We start from the raw sequence: 23,060 nt of genomic DNA on the forward strand, positions 1-23,060 counted from the left end.
TAATTGCCCTACAGGTTTCTATTGTTTGCCTTTATATTTTCTGAGAACAGTGCATTTCATGTTGTTTTCCACTGCAGGGTAATTAATCATTAATTTGTATATGCAGTCAAAAGTCGTTAATCCGGACTCGTTGGGACTTCGGCGATTCCGGATTATCGATTTTTCCGGATTATAGATCATCAGTTTAAATCGCGTAAGATGGCATGCAGAAATTCTAAAATTAAAAATATGAAACCATAATTTATGAAATAAAGAACAATTATGATCTAAAGGGTATCAAAATTTACAAAAAAAAAAGCTTAATATTTATATGTTTACTTTATTAAACATTTCTTTCAATGTAAGTTGTTTCCTTTTATGTGATAATACTTTCTCTTTAATTCTATAAACAGACATAATTTTTTGTTCACTTACAAAGTTCCGCTGTTCAAGTCCCGTTAATTGCTGTGCCGAAAATACCGACTAACTTGTCAATCGAAACTTTTTCGTTTTCACTAACCACTCTGTCACATTCTTCATGTCTTTATCCATTTTTTGCAGCAATTCCACTTTTTGTTTGATGGACATCGAAACATACTTTCGTTTTGTACGATCCTTTGGGAGCTCCAGAATCAAAAATTCTATTTGACATAATCGAAAGTTCAAGTTTACTTTTTTAGTATTGCTCTTACAGTCTGCAAAAAATAATAAGCCGGATCCAATTCGAAAATTAAGGAACAACGCAATCATCAACATTAACTGAAATAGATAATTAGATAATTTTAGCTTATACCGTCCGTTATACATAAAACGTGCACGTGAAAACGTATTCTGCGCTTGCGCACGCGCAAATGCGCAGTCATAAGAGGTCTTACACGCGCGCGTAAACGCCTATGCGCATGTGTCAACGCGGAGCATGCGCAGAAAGTTTTTAGCTTTGAGGTCCGGATTATAGATCATTCCGAATTATGGGTGTCCGAATTAATGACTTTTGACTGTATTTGATTAATTGAAGGTATACTCAATAAGAGAAATTATAGATAAAAATATCAAAATCAAATAGATATTCTTTGGAAAAAATCTCCAATTCTCAGGCAACTCTTTTGTTTTACTTTTTCTAAGTTTATAAAAGAAGTAACATTTTTATATTAATTCTGTTAAACAGGTAAGCTTTGCAAGCCTAGACCTTTCAGTCATACAAAACCTGAAATCAATCTAAAAATATTCTTTTCCTGACATTTTAAGAAAAATCTGAAACTGCTTCTTAACACAAATTGTACTTTTTATTGAAGTAATTTTTAATTGAGAAAACATGTGGGGTCCTCTTAGAATATCTGCAATCTCTTGGGGTTCCTTCCCCATATTATGTAATATGTTTATTTAATTATTTTTAAAGTAAATTTATTTATGCTGCTGAGACAATTAGGAAAATTCTTCTAGAATCCAGATTCCGTGTAAATATTGGCAAGGAACAGTTTTTCATTGCCGTTAAAATGCTCTACCAGGTGTCCCGGAAACATCTGAAAGTTATTTTCTCCTCCTTCTCCTAGCCTTCTTTAGGCTAATAATGATTTCAAAACTTTAACTAATATAATCTTGAAAGACCTTTGCTTAAAACTGAAAACTTTGGATAAGTTAAAAATCACAGATAAAGGAAGTTTCATATATTTGAAGGTGGAATATCATCTAAATATGCAGATCCAAAGAGTTAAATTTCAACCTAATGTATCAATAATTAAATGAAAACTGGAGTTCAAAATGTAAAGAAATAACATATTGTACTTGCTGAAACTAATAACTGCAGGTGAACTGATGTATGTATGTTTGCACTTAAGACAACAAGATGCTGATTTTTTAGTACAGGCAAAGTGATCTTGATTTGTCCTGTTAAACAGTAACTTATTTTCTTTAGTGTGGTTTTTAATTAACTTTAAACTTCTTCTGAGTATATGAAAAAAAAAAAAAAAAAAAAAAAAAAAAAAAAGAAATGTGATTTATATCTTATTGGAAACGTTTTGTGAATAAACTTAATTGTTTTATTTTCAGGTGTTGTCTTTCCAGTGCTATACTTCAAATGGTTGCAGCAGGAATTAGAAATGTAGCAAAATTTGATTTTATTGATAGACCATCAGATGAGGTAAATAAATAATGCACCTGCAATGTTTTCCTCTTGTCTTCTTTTTTCCTTCTTTTTTTAATCTATAAGTGAATGAAATATTTAGTTATTCCCCTTTGCACACATATAATTATGCAGAATTTTCTTTAAATATTTTTTATTAAAATATATAGGAAAATTACCTTGATTCATTGTATTTCGTGTTTTAGCAAACACAAAATCTAATTTTAGAACTGAATAAAACAATTTTAGTACCTCCCCCCTAACAGTTTTCAAGAAAAACATTTTTTTCCCTTTAAAGGAACTATAACAAAAACAATTCTCGTTATTGAAAATAATGCACACAAATTACTCATGGTATATAGGGTAAGACATTTTTATTAATATTTTATGATTTAAATATCTTGCCACTAGTTGCCTATCTCTTCAAGTGTTTGTGTCATACATCTGTGCTAAAGCAAAAAGAAAATTTATTGTTGTTATTTAACCTCCTGATCTTGGAACATCTTTTCTACTGAAAGGATAGATTAATTATTATGAAATAGTAATGCTGGGCCAAAAATACATTAATAACGAGAGTTATAGGGAAACCAGTAAAATTTCCACAGGAAGAAAATTGTAACTTCTGTAGGTGTAATCAACTTCCTGTAGGTGTAATCAACTTCCTGTAGGTGTAATAGGATGGAAGGTTTCATAAATGCAGAGATAACAGATATGGATATATTGTATGAAGTAGTTTAGGTGAGCCACAATGTGGCTGTACCAGGAGCTCATCACATTAAGATGTATTCCGAAGCGCTGTATTTTTGCCCAGTTGCATTAGAGATTATATGAAATGGGCTTCTTCGAGAGACCTGCCATGAATTGGGATCAAACCACACAGACCCTTGAAATCAAAGTGATGGTTCAGAAAACATATATCAGTGCATGAACAGTTGTAATTTGGAGCTCATGGTCGTTCAGGCGAGCCGCTGTGCGATTGTTCATTAAATCCTATTTGATAAGGTATATTCCAAACCATCAGGTGTTTGCATGGCTGCATCAGCAATTGTGTTTAATAGGTTCCTTCAAGAGATATGCCATGAATCAAGAACAGATGGCACAGACTTCCGAAATTGAAAGAATAGTACAGAAGACTTGCTGGTATATGAACAATTGCTATTTCTTTTGTTTTTCGTAAACAATTGTCTGGGGGATCCTGAACTCAAATCAGTAACAGCCATACTATGAGCAGCACTAACAGTTGCTGCAGTCTGATGATTACCCACAAGGGTTTGCTTTTGCTCATTGGTAGTTGCAAGAGAGTGGGCAGTTCTCCGTTTTTCGTGTACCCTCTTATTCTCAGATGAGGCATACTTTACTAGGGAAGTTTGCCACAGTGCACAGAACTCGCATGAATAAGTGACAGAAAAGATTTAATTTGTGCTTAATTGTAAGATTTAATTTATGCACTCTGCACAAACATTGTGCTTTGCTGATGTGACATTTGGACAACAGAGGTTTGGGCATATTGGTCATGTTCATCTGCCTACAGTATCTCAGGACCTATCCTTTCTGGATATTTTTTTCTGGGGTCATATGAAAGGTCTGGTGTATGACACACCTATGGAAAGGCAGAAGGATCATATAGTACACATCCAGACATTTGCTACAGCTGTCCGAGATATGTTTGAATATTACAAAATGTCTGTGATTTCATAGAGCATTAATGCCAAGCTTGTGTTGCTGATTTTTAGCATGATTTTGTTATTTAATTTGATTTGAATTGTTTTAATCTACTGTAAAACTTTTTATGAAATTTCAACCAATATTTCCATTTAATTTTGTTTTGCATTATTATGTGGATTATTGTTCGACCATCTGAAACGCAACCATGGCTGGCATTCTGCCAAAACACATGCACTCGTCCAAAAGGGGCATTATTATATGCTGCAACATGAAAGATCACATGTCTCTTCTTCTCTGGAAAGACAGAATGGAGGGAAAGAAAGTATCCATCCTTCCACCCTATTTTGAGAATAATTCGGTCCAAATGACACATTTGTGTTTGCGCTCATGGTCGCAGATGAGGTGGTTAAAATATACTATGTTTATCCATGCCATAATACTACTAATAGTATTAAAATTAATTTATTATTTTCTTTCCATTGTATTTAAGAGATACAGTAAAAGATAGTTCAGTATACGACCTTCAAAAATACAGCACAGAACTTCCTAGCGTGCCTTTGTGGTGTAGTGGTTCTGCACACTGGGCCGGTCTTCCAGAGGTCCATGGTTTGATTCCTGGCAAAGGCGATTGCTCATTTTTCATCTTTTCTGCATCCAAAAATTACCTAATGTCTCCACAGTATTTTTTAAAATTAAAGCTTTCTGTCCTACTGAGGGTTTTCTCGGTATATTAAATATGCATATATTTTACCTCAGAATCATATTATAATTGCATAAATAACCTAAGTCATACATTATAAAGTAGATTTAAGTCTGTTTGAAATTCTTTTGAAATGGCATCACCACATAGCATGAAAACCTTACAGAAACTCCTAGTTTTGCACATGAGAATCTTCCAATTTTTCGCATTTTAAGGTTGGCAGTTTTCCTTTTCGGCGATTACTGAGTATACTGATTGGAAAAATTTAAACAAGGTAATGAATATATAAGCTCAATTTTTGAATTGTTTTTCAGTGAAAGCTAGATATCATAAACTAATATAATTTTTTATTCTCCATTTTTTATGCTAAGTATTTTTCCCCGAGAAAGTGTTTAAAAAATATTCTGATATTTGTTAGTTTTCTCTGTAAAATTTGCTTTTAGTTTTCTCTGTAAATATTTGCTTTGTGCTTTTGAAGTTGGAAGGTATGTGACAATATGGTTTTCATCCTACTCCATTAAAGTTTTAATGGAAAACATTTAAGATGCAAGTTTCCCCAACTCTCTTCTCCTACTATCAACCTCTTGACGGGACTTTTGGTTCAGTGGTAACTTATGTGCCCCATAATTCAAATTCACTATACATTTGTAAACTTTCATGTGATCTTTGGAATACAACATTAAACAAGGTAATGAATATATAAGCTCAATTTTTTAATTGTTTTTCAGTGAAAGCTAGATATCATAAACTAATATAATTTTTTATTCTCCATTTTTTATGCTAAGTATTTTTCCCCGAGAAAGTGTTTAAAAAATATTCTGATTTTTGTTAGTTTTCTCTGTAAATATTTGCTTTGTGCTTTTGAAGTTGGAAGGCATGTGACAATATGGTTTTCATCCTACTCCATTAAAGTTTTGATGGTTAAGATGCAAGGTTCCCCAACCTCTCTTCTCCTACTATCAACCTCTTGATGGGACTTTTGGTTCAGTGGTAACTTATGTGCCCCAGAGTTCAAATTCACTATACATTTGTAAACTTTCATGCGATCTTTGGAATACAAACCACGGCTAAATGATGTAGTGGCTGGCATCACTTATCACCATTTTGATTGGTTAAAAACAAAAAGTAGCAGCTGGAATTTTCATAATTAAACTACACGTTTAATTTCACATATAATTAAACTTGTAATACGAGGGCTATCCAGAAAGTAGATTACGTTTTGGAATAAAAAAATAAACAAAGTATAGAAAACAAATTTTATTATATACAGATGAAAGCCACACTCAAATACTACTTTTCTACATAGTCACCATACAAATTAAGGCATTTATCGTAGCGATGTACGAGCTTGGAAATTCCTTCGTCGAAAAATTCGGCCGCCTGCGCCTTCAACCACTTCGTTACCTCTTCTTGCAGCTGTGCGTCAGGTTTTTGGGGAGAACTTGTGTGCCCCCACTGCATTGATTGCAATTTCGTTTCACAGTTCACATGTTTCACCCATGTTTCATCACCAGTAACGATGCGATCGAGTAAAGAGTCACCATCCTTATGGTAAGCGTCCAAAAAGTTCAACGCTGCAGCCATTTGCTGATTTTTGTGGTCCTCTGTCAAGATTTTTGGAATCCATCTTGCACAAAACTTGTGGTAACCAAGCTTTTCGCTGATGATTTCGTGCAACAAACTTCGCGAAATTTGTGGAAAACTCAAAGAAAGTTCCGTTATTGTGAAATTTCGATTTTCACGGACTTTAGCATCGACTTTTTCGAGAAGTTCGGCGGTCACTATGCTGGGTCTCCCACTTCGATCTTCGTCGTGAACATTGGTTCGGCCATTTTGAAATCTTATGACCCACTGACGCACTCCACCTTCAGTGATAATGTTGTCCCCATACACTTCACGAAGCTGCCGATAGATTTCTATCGGTTTACAGTTTTTTGCAGTCAGAAACCTTATTACTGAGCGCACCTCGCAGCTCGTGGGATTTTCAATTAACGCAGACATTTCAAACCGTCACAGTATCTGAACGGAGCACAGCACGAACCTCTCACTAGCACGGCTAGATGCAGACTGAGCTGCGCAACGCTCTGACCCCAAGATGGCCGTGCTAGCCCCGCCCCTAGCGGACACAGACGGAAACGTAATCTACTTCCTGGATGGCCCTCGTATTTTACTTTTGGAGGTCAAATGGAACTACCTTCTTTGGTAGCAAATGAAAGGGAAGTGGAGGAAAGAAATTTCTTCTCACATGCATTTTCCCCCATATTTTCAAAATTAAAAGCTTTATTAGTATGAGTTCCTACAGGGCACATTAATTAGCATTAGACACTGCTGCCAACTTTTCTGGGTTAACCAGACCATTTGCAATTTATCCTCACATCTCCCAATTTTCTGGTAGGTCACTGAATCTTCCAATTTGCAATTTTTAGCATTTCATCAGGAAAATTACTCCAGTAAATGTTTCCCAAAAATAAATGGAACTTATTGAATTAATGAAACTTAAATTCTGCAAGTTCTATTTCTCCACCCTTTGTGATTTTGAGCATTATTTTTCTTATTAAAATTTATTTTATCTGAATTGTCGTGATCTACTGTAGATATTCATAGAATTTTTTATGAAGCTTCAGCTCAAGTTTAGTTGGAGTCTACCAACAGCTGATCATTTGCCAATTCAAACTATCACTTGTGACAATTCTGTTGATGGTGATTTCCCAGTTGTGTGTTATACAGATGGTAGTAAAATTTAATAATTGAGTTGCGTTAGTTTATGTTGTTTTCCATCATGGTTCTGAATTGGAATACAAACTCTTTAGAATTCCCAATGAATGCAGTGTTTTCCAAGCCGAATTACTGTATATTAGTGAGTCAATTAAGTGGATATCTAACAACTGTTCATTAAGTGCTAAATTTCTGAATTGCACTGATTCTGTTTCATCCTTATATTCTGTAAATTAATTGTCTCTTCTCATGTCATTCTTAAAGACCTTAATAATAAAGATGTTGATGCCATCTTTTCCCATGTATGTGGCCTCACTGGCAATCTAGGAAATGAAAGGGCTGATTGGTTGGCAAAACAAGCTATAAATCTTCAAGTTAATACTCCAATGATACTGCCTAAGTCATTCTTAAAAAAAAGTAGGGATAAAAGAGCACTCAAGTGGATTGAATTATACAGAAATTCTACTACTGTCTCTTTGACTAAGTTATTTTTTCCTTCCGTTCCTCACAGACTTTTTCTGTGGTTTTAAAATTAGTAAATTTCTAACTGGGCATGATAATTTCAACTCCTATCTGAAGAGGTTTGGGTTAACTAAACAGATTTGTGTTCCTGCTGGTTTGGGGGACTGCAAAATGGTGAATATTTGTTGTTCTATTATTCAAAGCTTATGGAAGGATGAAAAGAAACTCATTTCTAAGTTAAACTCTGTGAGCATTACATTCCCCCCCCCCTGTTCATTTATTTGTTCAAGATAAAATGACATCCAAGTAAGAGTAGCTGAGTAAAACTGCGATATGCAAATTACTGGTGCTGATTTCGGAATACGTCATCTGCAAGGAACATAAAAGTCCATGTTTGAAAGCAAGCCCACATATTTCACTGACAGTGACATCAGAAATCTGAGATAGCCAATTCGTAACAATGACCTCCAAGCATCACTTGCCTGCAGAACTGCAATGGAGAGCCATTGGGAGACTAGAGGCAGGACAAAGTCAAACAGAAGTGGCCAGATGGCTAAATGTGAGTCCTGTGGTTCATAGACTTTGGAGGCAATTTCAAACCACAGATTCGGCATCTAGGAGGTTCAGCCAAGGACGGCCAACTGCTACGGTGAGTGCTGATGACCAATATTTGACATTATGTGCACGCAGAAATAGAACGACTACTCAGACTCTTCTTAGATCCTCCCTTGCTGCAGCCACCGGAAGGTTCGTGTCAACTTCAACTGTGCGTAGAAGGCGGTCTGTATGCGAGGCGACTAGCCATTTTTGTGCCGCTCACATCACGCCATAGGAGGGACCGTTTTCAGTGGGCACAACATATCCACTGTGTGCCTGATTAATGGAAGGCGGTTCTCTTTGCGGATGAGTCCAGGTTTAGTCTAGAAAGCAGTAGTATGCATTATTTGATATGGAGAGAACTTAGGAAATTTACTAAATGAGAAATTTGTAATGCCATTATAGAGCTTATAGTGCTATCGAAATGTATACATTGCTTCGAACAGTGTGATTTAGTGCCAATAATGGATAAACATGAAATCGCATCACAATCAAAAGAAGTTTGTTTTGGTTTAATGTAGATTCAATTAATTCTTGATAAGCCTGTTTAATTTTTGAAAAGTAGGATGTAATTATACTTTTTCCTTGCGTTTAAAAAATATTAATATTCATGACTGCATGCAGTGTTTTCAATATTACAAGATCTGAGCACCATTGAGTAATTTAAAGTTTTTAATATTATATATCTGTGACATATCTATATCTGTGACATATCTTTAATATGCTATATCTCTTTAAAATGGTTTAAGTTTTTAATATGGTATATCTGTAATTTGTGTCTGTTTATTATTAGCTAAATAAAGAACAATATGTTCATTTAAATTTCTGCAAGAATGATTGGCAACATCTCCATTAATTTTAATTTTTGGCAGGATTTCATAATAAGCCTATGAAATAATGGGTGGATCAAGCCTATGAAATACATCAAGACTGAATTTTTTTTTTTGGCTCAAAATCTTAATTTTAGGTATAGGCTTTTGATATTTGAGTGATAACAAATGAGATGATTGTTTTATAATTTTAGAGTAGAAATTTTTCCCACTAGCTTGGGTTTTCTAATGTGAATTTCATTTTTTATATGCTCAGCTATATGGAATTTTCTCAGATCTCTAATTCCCGAGCTTTTACTGTAGCATGCCTTCCGAGTTTAAGTTCTGAATTAGATAATCTTTTTCTCTAACACTGTTCTTCATTTGCCTATGTGTTTACTTTTTCAATGAGTACTGCTGAAAGAGTTTTCATATTATTATTATATATTTAGTGTATGTATTTATTATTATATATATATTTGATATTTCTTCTGATTTTGTGGCACTAATTTCTTTATGCCCTTGAGAAAATACATGTCATTTAGCCTTTATGCCACATGCCTTTTATGCCATGTGCAATTCAAAAATCTCTGCTGTTAGTGCAAAGTGCGTGATTTGCAGAAAATTTAGATGCTTTAAAGCATCAAAATTCTGCAAAATATGATCTATAAATTTCTGACTTGATAGTTTTAGCCTCTTATGCTGAGGCAGCATAATTCACAACCTGCTTTTGCTAGTTTTAGTATTGCTAACTGCTGTATTAAATGGCTGTCTCCATTAGTTAATACGAGTATTATAATAATTGTTCTGCTTCACAGAATATTGCAGCTGCTATCAAACAACTGAAACTTCTTGAAGCAATAGTTGAAAATGATGGAATATTAGAAGTGAGTACTTTAATATCATAATTGAATAAGGATAAATATTCTTTATTAAAAAGAAACAATAAGCTGCTTATAACATACTGTTTTCAATCCACTATGACTTTAATAATAATTTTCATATTTGCTTACTAATTTTTAAAGTAAATTCTAAACCTAAAAATTTAACAGAGTTGCCAACTCTCCCGATTTAGGCGGGAGACTCCCGATTTTCGACCGCTCTCCCGCCAACCCGATTTACAATATATTTCTCCCGACTTTTTCTTATTCTTAATATTTCTCACGATTTTTATGCAACTTGGCTTAATACGTTGTTATATGAATAAAAAAAAGTGCTTTTGGACGTCTGAAAGCAATTGAATTTTCTCTACATTATATCTAAAACAAAACCTTGCAAATCAGATAGCTTCTGCTTTGTGAGTGAGAGCATTATACGTATCCAGAAACGTCATTCTCCAGTTCTCCAATAGGCTTCGAGCTCCACTGCGTGTCAGCTGGCATATATTAGCCAATGAGGACAAAGCAAGTTGTTATTTGGACGTTCTTTTTAGTTATTTCGTTCATTTTGTCCTGAGTTGTGTGAGTACACGTGGCTTAGGGAAATAGTTTTAGAAATTATCATCTTTTGTTACGTCTGCGAGAAAGGTGAAATACTCGTGCACGTTTCAAAAATCGTACACAGTTGACTTTCCTTCCATTATTTCCTCAAGGAAATGTAATAAATTTGCGATGTGTACCGCCTGTCGTTGCGATTTTTCGATTTCGTATGTTGGAAGGGCAGATGTTCTCAAACATGTGCGTACACAAAAACACAAGGATAACATGAGTTGTTTTGAAAAAAACGAAAAATTAAATTTTTCTTCGGAAACAAAGGACCAAAAAGTTATTAATGCAGAATGTCTGTTCTCTGCCTTTTTACTGGAGCACAACCTGCTACTGAATGCATCGGATCACGCTGCAGCTTTTATTTAGAAAAATGTTTCCCGATAGTGAAATCGCCAAGAAATACTCAAGGTGCAAGAATCAAAACAGGTGCAATTATTAAAGAAATGGGTTTGAAAAATAAATCTTCAGTTATTGATTGCATTAAAACAGCTCCGGTCTGCCTCTCTACTGATGGAAGCAATAATACCAATTCAAAACTGTATCCAATTGTTGTTTCTTTTTTTGATCCAGAGTCTTCAGAAATTGAGTGCAGTTTACCCACTTTATAAGGACATTTGACAGGCTTTAATGTAGCACAGCTAATTATTAAAACTTTAAAAGAAAACTGCAGGCACTCTGGATAATTGCTTAGCACTTGGTGCCGATAATGCAGCAGTATTGGTAGGCTTGGAAGGCTGGTGTTGCAGGCATCTTAAGAAAGGAAAATTCAGATTATAAGGTGCACCTGTCACCTTAAATTTAGCAGCTGAAAAAGGGGCAACTTCTTTACCAATAAATGTGGATGAACACATTGTTGATATTTATTATTATCTTGAAAGGAGTTCTAAAAGGAAGGAAAAATTAAAACAGTTCCAACAGCTGCATAACAGCAGTTTACAATTAGAAAACTTGGATGAAGTTATAAAATCAGCTACGATTGACACCCAGTGGAGTTTAATTGCAAAACTGAAAGGTGCTGATGGAATTTTAAAATATAGTGAACTATCTAGAATTGTGTTGGTCATCTTGACAGTTCCCTATAGTAATGCAGAGTGTGAGAGGATCCTCAGTGTTGTTGCGAAAACGAGGACTAAATTTAGATCTAATATTAGAGATGGCACATTAGAAAAACTTTTATCAGCGAAAGCAGGCCTACGTGGCAATTGCTGTGAACACAATGATAAAGTTTCTTTCTTAAAGAAAGCAAAATCTGCCACTGTTTATAACATTTGTATGAAAACTGATTAAAGAGTCTTTTTTTTTTTTTTTTTTTCTTAAACAATGCGTGTAGTAAAAATTTTTTTATGTTTAAGGTATTTTTGTGTTGCTTGCATTTAAGAATTAGTTACTACTTAAAGTTCATTCATTATTAAAAACTATATTTTTATCATTTAAAAAGTCTTTTTAACATTGTGAAAAATCTCCTGATTTCTTAAAAAAATCTCCTGATTTTTGAGTGTCATAGGTTGGCAAGTATGATTTAATTTTGAAAACCCTTAGTTATATGATTTCCATTAAATTATTGATTTCTTAATTTTTCTTTTTTAAGTTGACTGACTGTGGGAGGAAAATGGTTACCTTTCCCTTAGATCCTAGGTTTTCTAAAATGATTTTAACTTCTAAAACATACAAGTGCACGTAAGTATTATAATGTTTTTGTATCTATTTATACAGATTTTTTTTCCCACTTCTAAAAAGTAATATCTAAATCTTAGTATTAATTTTCCTAGTACATTATTGTATAAGGATGAAATGATTAGCATTTCAGGTTGTTCTTAGAAACGCAGAACATGTAGAAATCAGTATCCTAAGAATCCATCTATGCAACAATAGCAGCTGTTATATTGCTAGGCATGGATTTGAACAGAATTTGGAAAGCCATTTGGATATTGCTGGCAGTACGGGCCAGAGTTTGTGTGTCATGCTGACTGGCAGCAGGTGTTGTGCCACCCTGTTTGCTACCATTAACCAGACATTTTCAGTTGTTGAGAGATCTGGAGACTATGCTGGTCAAGTTAGGAATTGAATAACCTATATATTGGAAAGTTTGGTTGATCACTATTGTGGTTAGCAACACTGTCTGGCATACTGATAGGCCAGGGTTTGAATCCCGTAGAAGGCATGGATGTTTGTAAGTATATAGGTTCTGTGGCGCATGGAGGTGCTCAAAATACAGCTGACCCAAAAGTTCTTTGAAGTGATCTGTTAGTAGGAAAAGAGGGGGAGACCCTCAGACCACTAGGATATTCTCCATCAAAGTGGAGCTGGACAGTTAGTAAAGTAGGATTATACCTGTATGATCAATAGCAGAATTCTGATTTTCCTACAATTTGTACCTAGATGTGTATATTGGGAAACTAGATAATGTGATTATCTTCTTGAAAATGAGGTGATGAGCTCCCCAAAGATGTGTTACAGCCATGGACACTAAATTGACAGTAATATAAGAGTGGTTGGTCAAAATATCAATTCTGCAAACTTGAATTGAATGGAATAAATAGTTGAATGGAATCACACTTTATGCTAACAATCTGGGAGCTGAGCTTTCATGAGAGTAAAGAATGCAAGCTTCCAATGTTTGTTTTTCTCTGAACTTCCAACGTGTGGACATGCCCATCATAATTCTGTATGTGAACATGATATCGCTGAGAAAAAAAGACTTCACACCATTTACACATCATCGACACCGCTATAGCCAATTATTCTTGTGATTTAGCATCAAGGGAACTCAAAGCAATGATTACCTTACTGTCAATGTGTGGCACTGCAGACATTGTCATGTGCATACCTGCAGATACTGCTGTGTAGCAAAATTCCTAACCTAGAATACATAATGTAGCCATACAGACCTTAACAGCAGTTCAGATAAAATGTCTCTATTTAGGCATTATTGAGTGGGGACTGTTGAAATCCCACCTGTAGCTGTAGTTTTGTATGGCCCCTTTCGACCTACTTACTGTAAATTCTCCTGGTAGTCAATGGATCTTGACCAATGAAAGAAGCAGCTGTGCTGTACAATAACTTGCTGTTCTTGTGTGAGTTACTTCTTGCATGAGGGATAACACTTCTTTCCATGCTATAAAACAAGGATTATATGCAATTTAAGAATGAAAATATGCATTATTATTATTATTATTATTATTGCTTTTAGGTATCATTATTTTCAGCTGCTGGATATGTATGCTGTGAAATGATAATCATTTGCATATCCCATCATATTCTATATTTCATGCAAATTTCAGTTTGTTGCACACTTACTTCCATTATTGTATAGCAGTTTTAATCAGTGTCAATTTAGAATTTTTGTTGTAATCATATATTAGTATCTGGCATTTAAATAAATTTTAAAACTTTTTTCTAATATATTTTTTATGTATAAAATGAACATGAATTTAAATTTTGTATTTAAAAATATTATTAAAATTTCTGTGAAACTCACTGCTTTATAACAATGTTGCTGTTGTCTGATTTTGTTTTACCATTATTATAATCTAAAGTATTTGATGTTAATTGAAGTATTTATTTCATATAGATTCAGTCATTTACCTTTGGACACATATTATGTTTTTAATTATTTTGTATTACATAAAGTGAAATTTTATTTCTTTTTGCATAAAGTATTTTTTTCCTCCTAGGGATGAAATTTTAACCATAATATCTCTACTGTCTGTCGATTCCATATTCTATGCATCATTAGCTCAGGTTAGAGGCTTTTTATTTAGTAGCTATTGAAAAGTTATTCACTATTTAGATTAATGTCGTAAGAGAAGGTGTGATTAATTTGTAACCTGAAGCATATTTTAATGATTTAGTAGCTGCTATATAGTGTAGCGATTTGAGAACAGTCAGATTTTTATTTTGGGTAGCGTAAATAAAATAAAGGTAAGTGTTAAATTACACAAGTTGAATTTTAAGGTAAGTTCAACTGCTTATCATAACAAAGTAGTTTGCTTAGCAAAATAGTCCGTTTACAATAGGAAGCGATAATCACTTGAGTTCAAACAAAGTCCAAACAGAGGTAGCGGAGAAAAAGTCCGGCTACGCTTCTTTGAGAGTTTCTTTTTCCGCTCTTGACAGAGCTTAGTAGCGACTCGGGACAAGCCGTAAAATACAAGAGAAAGGCTCTCTCTTCTCTACGCAACGACTGCGTATTCTTCAGACTAATCTCTCTAATTATTTTCACTCACTGTTTTTATGTCCAGGTTTTCTGGGCGTGTCTTGTACGTCTGCTGCAGTGATTCGCTAAACGTCTTTTTCGGAGCATCTCTCCATTGGTTAACAGGCGCTGCTTTGTTCTAAGATACTGTCTTGACAGCCTGAGAAACTGAGATTTTCCGTGGGAAAATTCAAAACGTCTTTTTGGGAGGTCTATCTAAATTATTTCGAGAAACAGGCAGTTGGCGACAGTCTATCGCATACACACAATGGACACTCCACAACCCGTGAGAACTTGTATGAAAGTTTTCTCCTTTCGTAAAACAATATGCTTTCCGCACTTTGTTGGGGGTCACGTTTGACCTCAAGAATTCATAAGTGTCATCAGGGTAGTCATCTGGCGCCCATTTGAAGTCTCCTTTTCCCAGACTTCGTGGGAGTCCGTGGGAAAATAGCTGACGACGTTACAGCTATAGATTCCTTCCCCCTTCGGAAGAACTTTTCTCGAGTTGAAACGAAGAGGAAAGTTCTCCTCATCATTTCACTAATTTAAAAAATGACACGAAATAAACTGTTCTCTCGATAACACTTTCAAACACACCTTTACAGGAACACAGCTACATTGATTAATAACAGTACTAGTAATGTCACTATTGAAAAGTTCACATATAAGTCAATAAGGCATTAACTTTAGAGGCGAGAATTAATAGAATATTTAAAATCAGAATCACACACATATATATATATATACATACACATCACAAATATTCTTAACAAAGGGACAAAATAACTGATGATATATTCTTATATTACACTTTTACTGTATACAAAATACTTATTCAGATAAGAAACTGGCATGATCACCTCTTTACACTCTATGTTTCGCCCGATTCGAAATGACTCAGCCCATCAGCATTTTTATTCAATTTGCCTGGGCAGTAAACTACCTCAAAGTTATAAGGTTGCATCACTAGAGACCACCTCATTAATCTCGGGTTTGAACTTGGGTTTTTGTTTAGCCACTCCAGTGGGGTTATGATCTGTTTCGATTTTGAACCTTTGCCCATCTAAATAATGATGCAATTTTTTTATGGCAAAAATGATACTCACGCACTCCTTTTCCGTAGTGCTGTAGTTTTGTTCTGCCTTTGAGAACTTTTTACTTAAATATAAAATCGGATGCTCTTTGTTGAGTTCATCCCGCTGCGAAAGAACGACTCCCATTCCAACATCGGAGGAGTCTGTTTGTACAATGAATTCCTTTGTATAGTCAGGTGCGAATAACACAGGTTTTTCGGTTAATAGCCATTTTAACTCCCGGAAGGCTAGCTCGCATTCTTCAGTCCAGTCTATAGCTCCTTTCTTAGATTTCCCTTTCAGCGAGTTTGTGAGGGGTGCAGCTATTATAGAGTACTTAGGGATGTAGTGTCCGTAATATCCTGTTAAACCAAGGAACGCTCTGACTTGAGTCTTTGTTGTGGGTTGAGGAAACTGCAGAATCGCTTCTGTTTTCACTTCCGTAGGCGTTTGGAAACCGTTTCCTACCACATGCCCTAAGTATTTTACATGATTTTGTGCAAACTTGCATTTTGACGATTTAATTTTAAGATTTGCGTGCAATATTCGTAGTAGCACTTGGCCTAAGTGCTTTAAATGCTCACTCCAGTCGTTTGAAAATATGGCGATGTCATCTAGATAGGGAATTGCGTATGTTTCGCATCCCTGAAGTATTTGTGCCATTAATTTGCTGAAGAAATACGGAGCGTTTTTAAGCCTGAAGGGCATTCTTAGCGGACGGTAAGTGCCAAAGGAAGTTACAAACGCGGCAAGACGCTGGGCCTTGGGGCTGAGCGGAATCTGCCAATAACCCTTTGCTAAATCTAATATAGTAATATATTTAGCCGAAGCTACCGTCTCAACCCTTTCTTCAATATTCAGTAACGGGAAAAATTCGGTCCTAATTACTTGATTCAGACGTCTGTAATCAATACAAGGCCGGGGGTCTTTGTTCGGAGCCTCCACCAAAATCATAGAAGAGGTGTAATCCGATTCGCCGATTTCGATTATTTTCATTTCCAGCATTCTCCGGATTTCTGACTTTAAAATATCATTTCTCCTAGGTGATGTGCGGTATGGCTTCGATCTCACGGGCTGATTATTGATTAATTCAATGTCGTGAACTACTAAATCAGTTATCCCAGGTTCGTTAGAGAACACTGACGTGTATGTATTTAGCAAAGTCTGCAACTGAGCTATCTGTTCAGAACTCAACCTTTCTTCTAGTTTACTCTCCCGAGTTATATCTTCAAAGTCGTACACATTTGGATCAGCAGTGAAGTATGGAATATCAACTTCCGGTTCTAAACCTTTATCATCAACCTCTTGCAATAGTAGATTAATTGTCTCCGGCCGCTGATGGTACGGCTTCATCATATTAACATGATATATCTGAGAACGCTCTTTTTTTCCCGGTAATTTCACTACGTAATTAGTCTCTGAGAGTTGACTCTCAATAATACCAGGGCCGAACCATTGAACTGATAATCGATTTGCTTTCGAGGGGGCAACGACTAACACACAGTCCCCTTCTTTAAATTGTCTCTTAACTGCTTTCTTATCATACCAGAGTTTACGTTTTCCCTGCAACTCACCTAACCTTTCAAAAGCTAGATCTTGGCACCTTTTCAGTCTATTTATTAACGAGAGAACATAATCCGTAACAGTGACATTCTCCTCTTGGGGCTCAACCCAGTGTTCATACAATAGTGTTTCTGGGGTCCTTAGGTTCTTACCATGGACTAATTCGGCGGGACTAAACCCCATACTTTCGTGTGTAACCGTACGCAATGCTAGCAGAACAGATGGGAGATGTTTCTCCCACTCCGATCCGGCCTCTAAACACAGCACTCGCAAGAGTCTCTTGATTGTGCGGTGAAGTCTCTCTACGGGGTTTGACTGCGGGTGATAAACAGAGCTGTGAGTCACTTTGATACCAAATTTTGTGAAAAACTCGGTTGTTAGGTTGCTCGTGAAGGAAGTTCCCTGATCACATTGGACCTCTTTGGGATACCCCATTCTGCTAAAAATTTTCATCAACGCGTCCGTTACCGTCACGGAACTGATATCTGCAACGGGGACTGCATCAGGATATTTGGAGGACATACAGATGGCAGTTATGATATATTTATTTCCGTCCGGAGTGACTGGTAGGGGTCCGCAAGCATCGATATTGATTTTAGAAAAAATCTCAGTTATAATAGGTACTAATTTCATAGGTGCCTTTTTCTTTTCTCCGGGTTTTCCCACCTTTTGACACGGGTCACACGTGTGAACATGCTCTTCTATCTCTTTAAAGCAACCTGGCCAATAAAAATACCTTAAAAGTTTATCTTTCGTTTTCGTAATCCCTAAATGTGCTGCAGCCGTTCCTTCATGGCACAAAACCTTTACCTTTTCCCGCAGCTTTTCAGGAATGATTAGCTGTTTTCTTTTATTCCCATGGTGATCTTCGGAAATTCGAAAAAACAAACCGTCTTCTCGGACAAATTCCCGTTTTCCAGCGGTCCTTTGTTCTTGTACCTGCCTTCGGAGATCGCTTAAGGTATTGCACTCGTCTTGAGCCTTGATAAAATCTTCCTTTGTCACTCCTAATAGAGTATTCATCGGCTCGTCATTCGACCGGGGGGGGGGGTAAGTAGTTTTCTCCTTCTGCGCATCCCGCGCTGACCCTTCTAACGGGGGAAATTTCACCCTCATCCTCGTCATTCATTCGCCCCGCGGGGCGCTCAACTTCGTTGTTCTCTGGACCTTGGCTAGGGGAATTTTCTTTCCTGCTGCAAGCTTTCGTTTGACTGCGAGTCATAACAGCATTGATTTTATGGGGCTGCATTTTATTCTGTTCTATCAATCGGGCTGTTCGATTTCCCAGCAGATAATATTCTTGATTCAGGTCAGAGCTAATCACTGCGGCTTTAGTAATGACTTTCCCAAAGTCCTCTCCCTCTAATTCAATTCGAGCCAAGGGTAAACACAAGGAATGTAAATCTAGCGGCTGCTTAACCCACACTGTCTCTCCTAGAAGCATCTGATGTGTTACTTGGTCCCATCCGATCAGATCGATAGTGGAGCCAGTATCTCGGAGTACAGGCATTTCTCGATTATTTACTCTCGCTATACTCATATAGGGAGCTAGCCATGTATCTGGAGATCCTGAAGTGCCTAGTTTGTTTACAGCTTCAGCGGCCTCTTGTCTTTTTAACCGAGGACACTGAGGTCGGAGATGACTATCTGAATTACATTCATAACATCTAGGTATTCTCCGTTTTTCGGAAACACTTGACTTCCATTTCTCCGCAGTTTTTTCTTTCGAAACATTATCATGGCAACGTACTCGATCTGAAAATTCTCCTTTTTTCCTTTCTTTAATATTTGAATCCTGTTCGGTATTTTTAGTAAAACCTGTTGGTTTTTTTACGGACTTTCGTACTGCTTCATATTCATCTAATTTCTTCACTAGTTCGGCAGAAGATATTATACTCGGCCACTCATCCACGAAGTGTTCGCGAATTTCACTGTTTACTCGACGTTTAATTTGATCCGTCAACCTTAAGTCTTTTAGCGCATCGAAATCTCGTACGTCTACTCCGTTTAACCATTCATCTAGATAGTTTTTTAACTCAAAAGCAAAATCTTTATATAAACTACCCGCACGACGCTGGTGTTGAACAAATTTGACGCGGAACGCCTCTGGGTTCAACTTAAACCGCTGCAAAAGAATTTTCTTTACGTAGGAGTAATTATCTAGCTCCTGTTCCGGCTCTCGTAGAATAATAGAAACAATGTCCATTGGCAATAGAGCCATCAAATGTGACACCCAGTCTCCTTCCTCTACCTTCGCTTTGCGAGCCTGACGCTCAAACATCGCTAAGTAAAGCGAAATATCCGATGATTCGGGATTATATCTCTGCATTAAATTTTGCAAATCTCTCATAGATCTTGAAATATTATTTTGAGAATTTTCTCTGCCATTATTGGCGTTTGTCAACCTTAGACGTTCTAATTCAAATTCTCTCTCCCTTTCCCTTTCAAGTTTACGCTCTTCGGCTTCTTCGAGTCTATGTTGTTCGATTCGCGCTTCGATAATCAACTCTAGTGTTGCCTCGACGAATTTTTCGTCATACTGAGGGCTCTGTACAATGAGGTTTTTAAGATCTTGTATTTTTGCATTTGGGGGAACTTCTAGACCTAATTCTACAGACAGATTTATGAGGTTTTGCTTTCTACCCTTGCCAAGATATGACATTTTGCCAGTGACAAAATTTTAAAATGATACAATAAAATAAAACTAAAGGTACCAGTTTGTCTACTCTGAAAGTTTCACACTATCCAGAAATACTACAGTAAAACAACATAGCAATGCAATTTATGGTATGTATGACATAAAATACGTACCATTAGCAACATAGGAAAAAAAAATTAAAGTAAATTAAGCATTTCTTAAATAATCTGTTGCAGCTTAACACATAACCATACTTAATGCAGTATATAAAAATAATTGCTAAATACTTATTGGCAAAAGAATATTAGTCACAAAGAGCAATACTTATTGACTCAATTTACAACTGATGCGTGCTTTCTAAAGATTGAAAATACTATTATAAAATTCTCTACTCATCAAAAACAAAACATTTACGAGTAACCATTTAAACATATAATTTCGATACACAAAAGACAAACTCCATTAAAATGCCTCTTTAAAAAGATAATGCCATATCAACTTACCCATTGCAGACAAAAAAATAACAGCTCTTCTTTCCTTTCTTTTCTATTTGCACACGCGATTCAATGACCGAAGAAGGAAACCAATTGAACAATAGTCGACTGGGCGATTCTTCTTTCACTAAACACCAAAAGCACTTTCACTGCACAGAGGGTGGTAAACACCAAACGCGAATTCACAACACTTCACTCTTGTCTGGACTTCTTATGTCTTGTCTTTACACCCGAGGGAGAATTTTACTTCACACTCTTTCCCAAGCACTTCCAGAACTAGTCTTTGTAGTAGTTGATTCTTCACGAACACTTCTCATCGATGATCCCTTTTTAGCTGCTGGTTAAACTCTCCAAACTTTACTGCGAAAGAATTCTTTTCCACTGCTAGAATCGGCTGATTCTGAATGAAGATAAGAACCGGGACGGTTCTCCAAAACGATCACGTCTTTGTTTGTCTATTGGGTTTTTACGATCCCACCGCTGCCACCAATTAACACATACCTTCTAGCTGTAGCGATTTGAGAACAGTCAGATTTTTATTTTGGGTAGCGTAAATAAAATAAAGGTAAGTGTTAAATTACACAAGTTGAATTTTAAGGTAAGTTCAACTGCTTATCATAACAAAGTAGTTTGCTTAGCAAAATAGTCCGTTTACAATAGGAAACGATAATCACTTGAGTTCAACAATGTCCAAACAGAGGTAGCGGAGAAAAAGTCCGGCTACGCTTCTTTGAGAGTTTCTTTTTCCGCTCTTGACAGAGCTTAGTAGCTACTCGGGACGAGCCGTAAAATACAAGAGAAAGGCTCTCTCTTCTCTACGCAACGACTAATCTCTAATTATTTTCACTCACTGTTTTTATGTCCAGGTTTTCTGGGCGTGTCTTGTGCGTCTGCTGCAGTGATTCGCTAAACGTCTTTTTCGGAGCATCTCTCCATTGGTTAACAGGCGCTGATTTGTTTTCAGATACTGTCTTGACAGCCTGAGAAACTGAGATTTTCCGTGGGAAAATTCAAAACGTCTTTTTGGGAGGTCTATCTAAATTATTTCGAGAAACAGGCAGTTGGCGACAGTCTATCTATCGCATACACACAATGGACACTCCACAACCCGTGAGAACTTGTATGAAAGTTTTCTCCTTTCGTAAAACAATATGCTTTCCGCACTTTGTTGGGGGTCACGTTCGACCTCAAGAATTCGTAAGTGTCATCATGGTGGTCATCTGGCACCCATTTGAAGTCTCCTTTTCCCAGACTTCATGGGAGTCCGTGGGAAAATAGCTGACGACTTTACAATAGTTACACAAACAGTATAGTAAATAGAAGAGGGTTATTTAAAAGTATTAATCTGTGACTATACCTTTTGGAGCACCCTCCTCCCAAAAGCAAAAAAATACATATAAAAATTAATAGGGGAAAAATCATATACCAGATATGTTTATTGTGTGACTTATTAAAATTTAGTTGTTGATCTTACAAATTTTCAGTTACAGTGGATCGCTTAATAATGAGTCACTTAAACTGGTTTTGCAGAGCTGACTGTAGAGTTTAATGAAATTGATGTAGTAAACGTAAAAATCTTAACTTAAGTAACTTAAAAATCTTAAGTAACTTGAAAATCTTTGAAAAATTCATTCTGAATTCTTCTTTGCAGGTTTAAACTTAACCAGCTTTGCTGAACTGTATATTATACAATTACTCTCTATATTTGGCCTTTTTCCACTTTGCTTCTTCTGCTTTCTGTAAGAGAAAATGCTTACATTAAAAAAAAAAAAAAAAAAAAATATCTGTTGTACTTTTCTACTTTTTAATTTCATTAGTTTTTTGCTTTTCTATAAATACTTTCTATAAATACTAATTGCATTTCTTGCATCTTCCCATGAATTAATTTTAAATAATTCTGTATTCGCCTGCATATGATGGAATTTTTTTTTAACATTAAGATGCCTTTTTCAATGTCATGTCTAATGAGAGCAATATCTCACCAGTGGCTGTGACCATAAGACTGGCAGAATGATCTGAGGTCTGATCCCAGCAAATATGGCAGAATATGAATTTTCATTGTTTTCCCAGTTGTGTAACATGAATGCAAGCCAGTTTCCTCTTTAAAAGTCTTTCAAAAATACATCATTCACTAAGTTGATAACCCCAGTAAGCTTTGCTATGGTCAAATCTAATTTTTGTGAATACAATGTGTACTAGTAGTCAGTAAATAAAACTGCTGAATATAGTAGTTTATCCTAAATTCTTTCCTTATGAATGATTTAGCTGTATGTTTTTTTTGCCGCTTTTATGTTGTGCAATACTAATGCAAACTCATATACCAGATAGGCATAGAGGTGCAATAATTGCACTATGACAATAAATATGCATTGACCTGTGAGGCTCAGATCATTGGTTCAAACCAGCTGTTCTTTTTCATCATCATTTATTCAAACTACTATTCTTTTGTGTAGCAGTTATACTCAGAATTTATTTTTTACATGCAAAAATGCACATTAAAAAATAAAGAAAGAAAAACTCCATTTTTTTTAAAAGCTGAAATACATTTTCCCCAAATTTTG

General features: G+C 35.8%; 1 protein-coding gene across 1 annotated transcript in view; it reads left to right on the plus strand.

Moving 5' to 3' along the window:
* ath (ATP-dependent RNA helicase DHX33) overlaps window positions 1-23,060 on the plus strand; it is a 117,155-nt gene that overhangs the window by 61,507 nt on the left and 32,588 nt on the right. Inside the window, exons 14-17 of the mRNA XM_085812780.1 lie at window positions 2,026-2,116; window positions 9,865-9,933; window positions 12,122-12,210; window positions 14,208-14,274. Of these exons, the coding sequence (XP_085668906.1) occupies window positions 2,026-2,116; window positions 9,865-9,933; window positions 12,122-12,210; window positions 14,208-14,274 (316 nt within the window). The remainder of the gene's footprint in view (window positions 1-2,025; window positions 2,117-9,864; window positions 9,934-12,121; window positions 12,211-14,207; window positions 14,275-23,060) is intronic.

This window comes from Stegodyphus dumicola, chromosome 3 (assembly GCF_044657685.1).
Source record: "Stegodyphus dumicola isolate Sdum_Otavi_A_Nest chromosome 3, ASM4465768v1".
Classification (NCBI taxonomy): Eukaryota; Metazoa; Arthropoda; class Arachnida; order Araneae; family Eresidae; genus Stegodyphus; species Stegodyphus dumicola.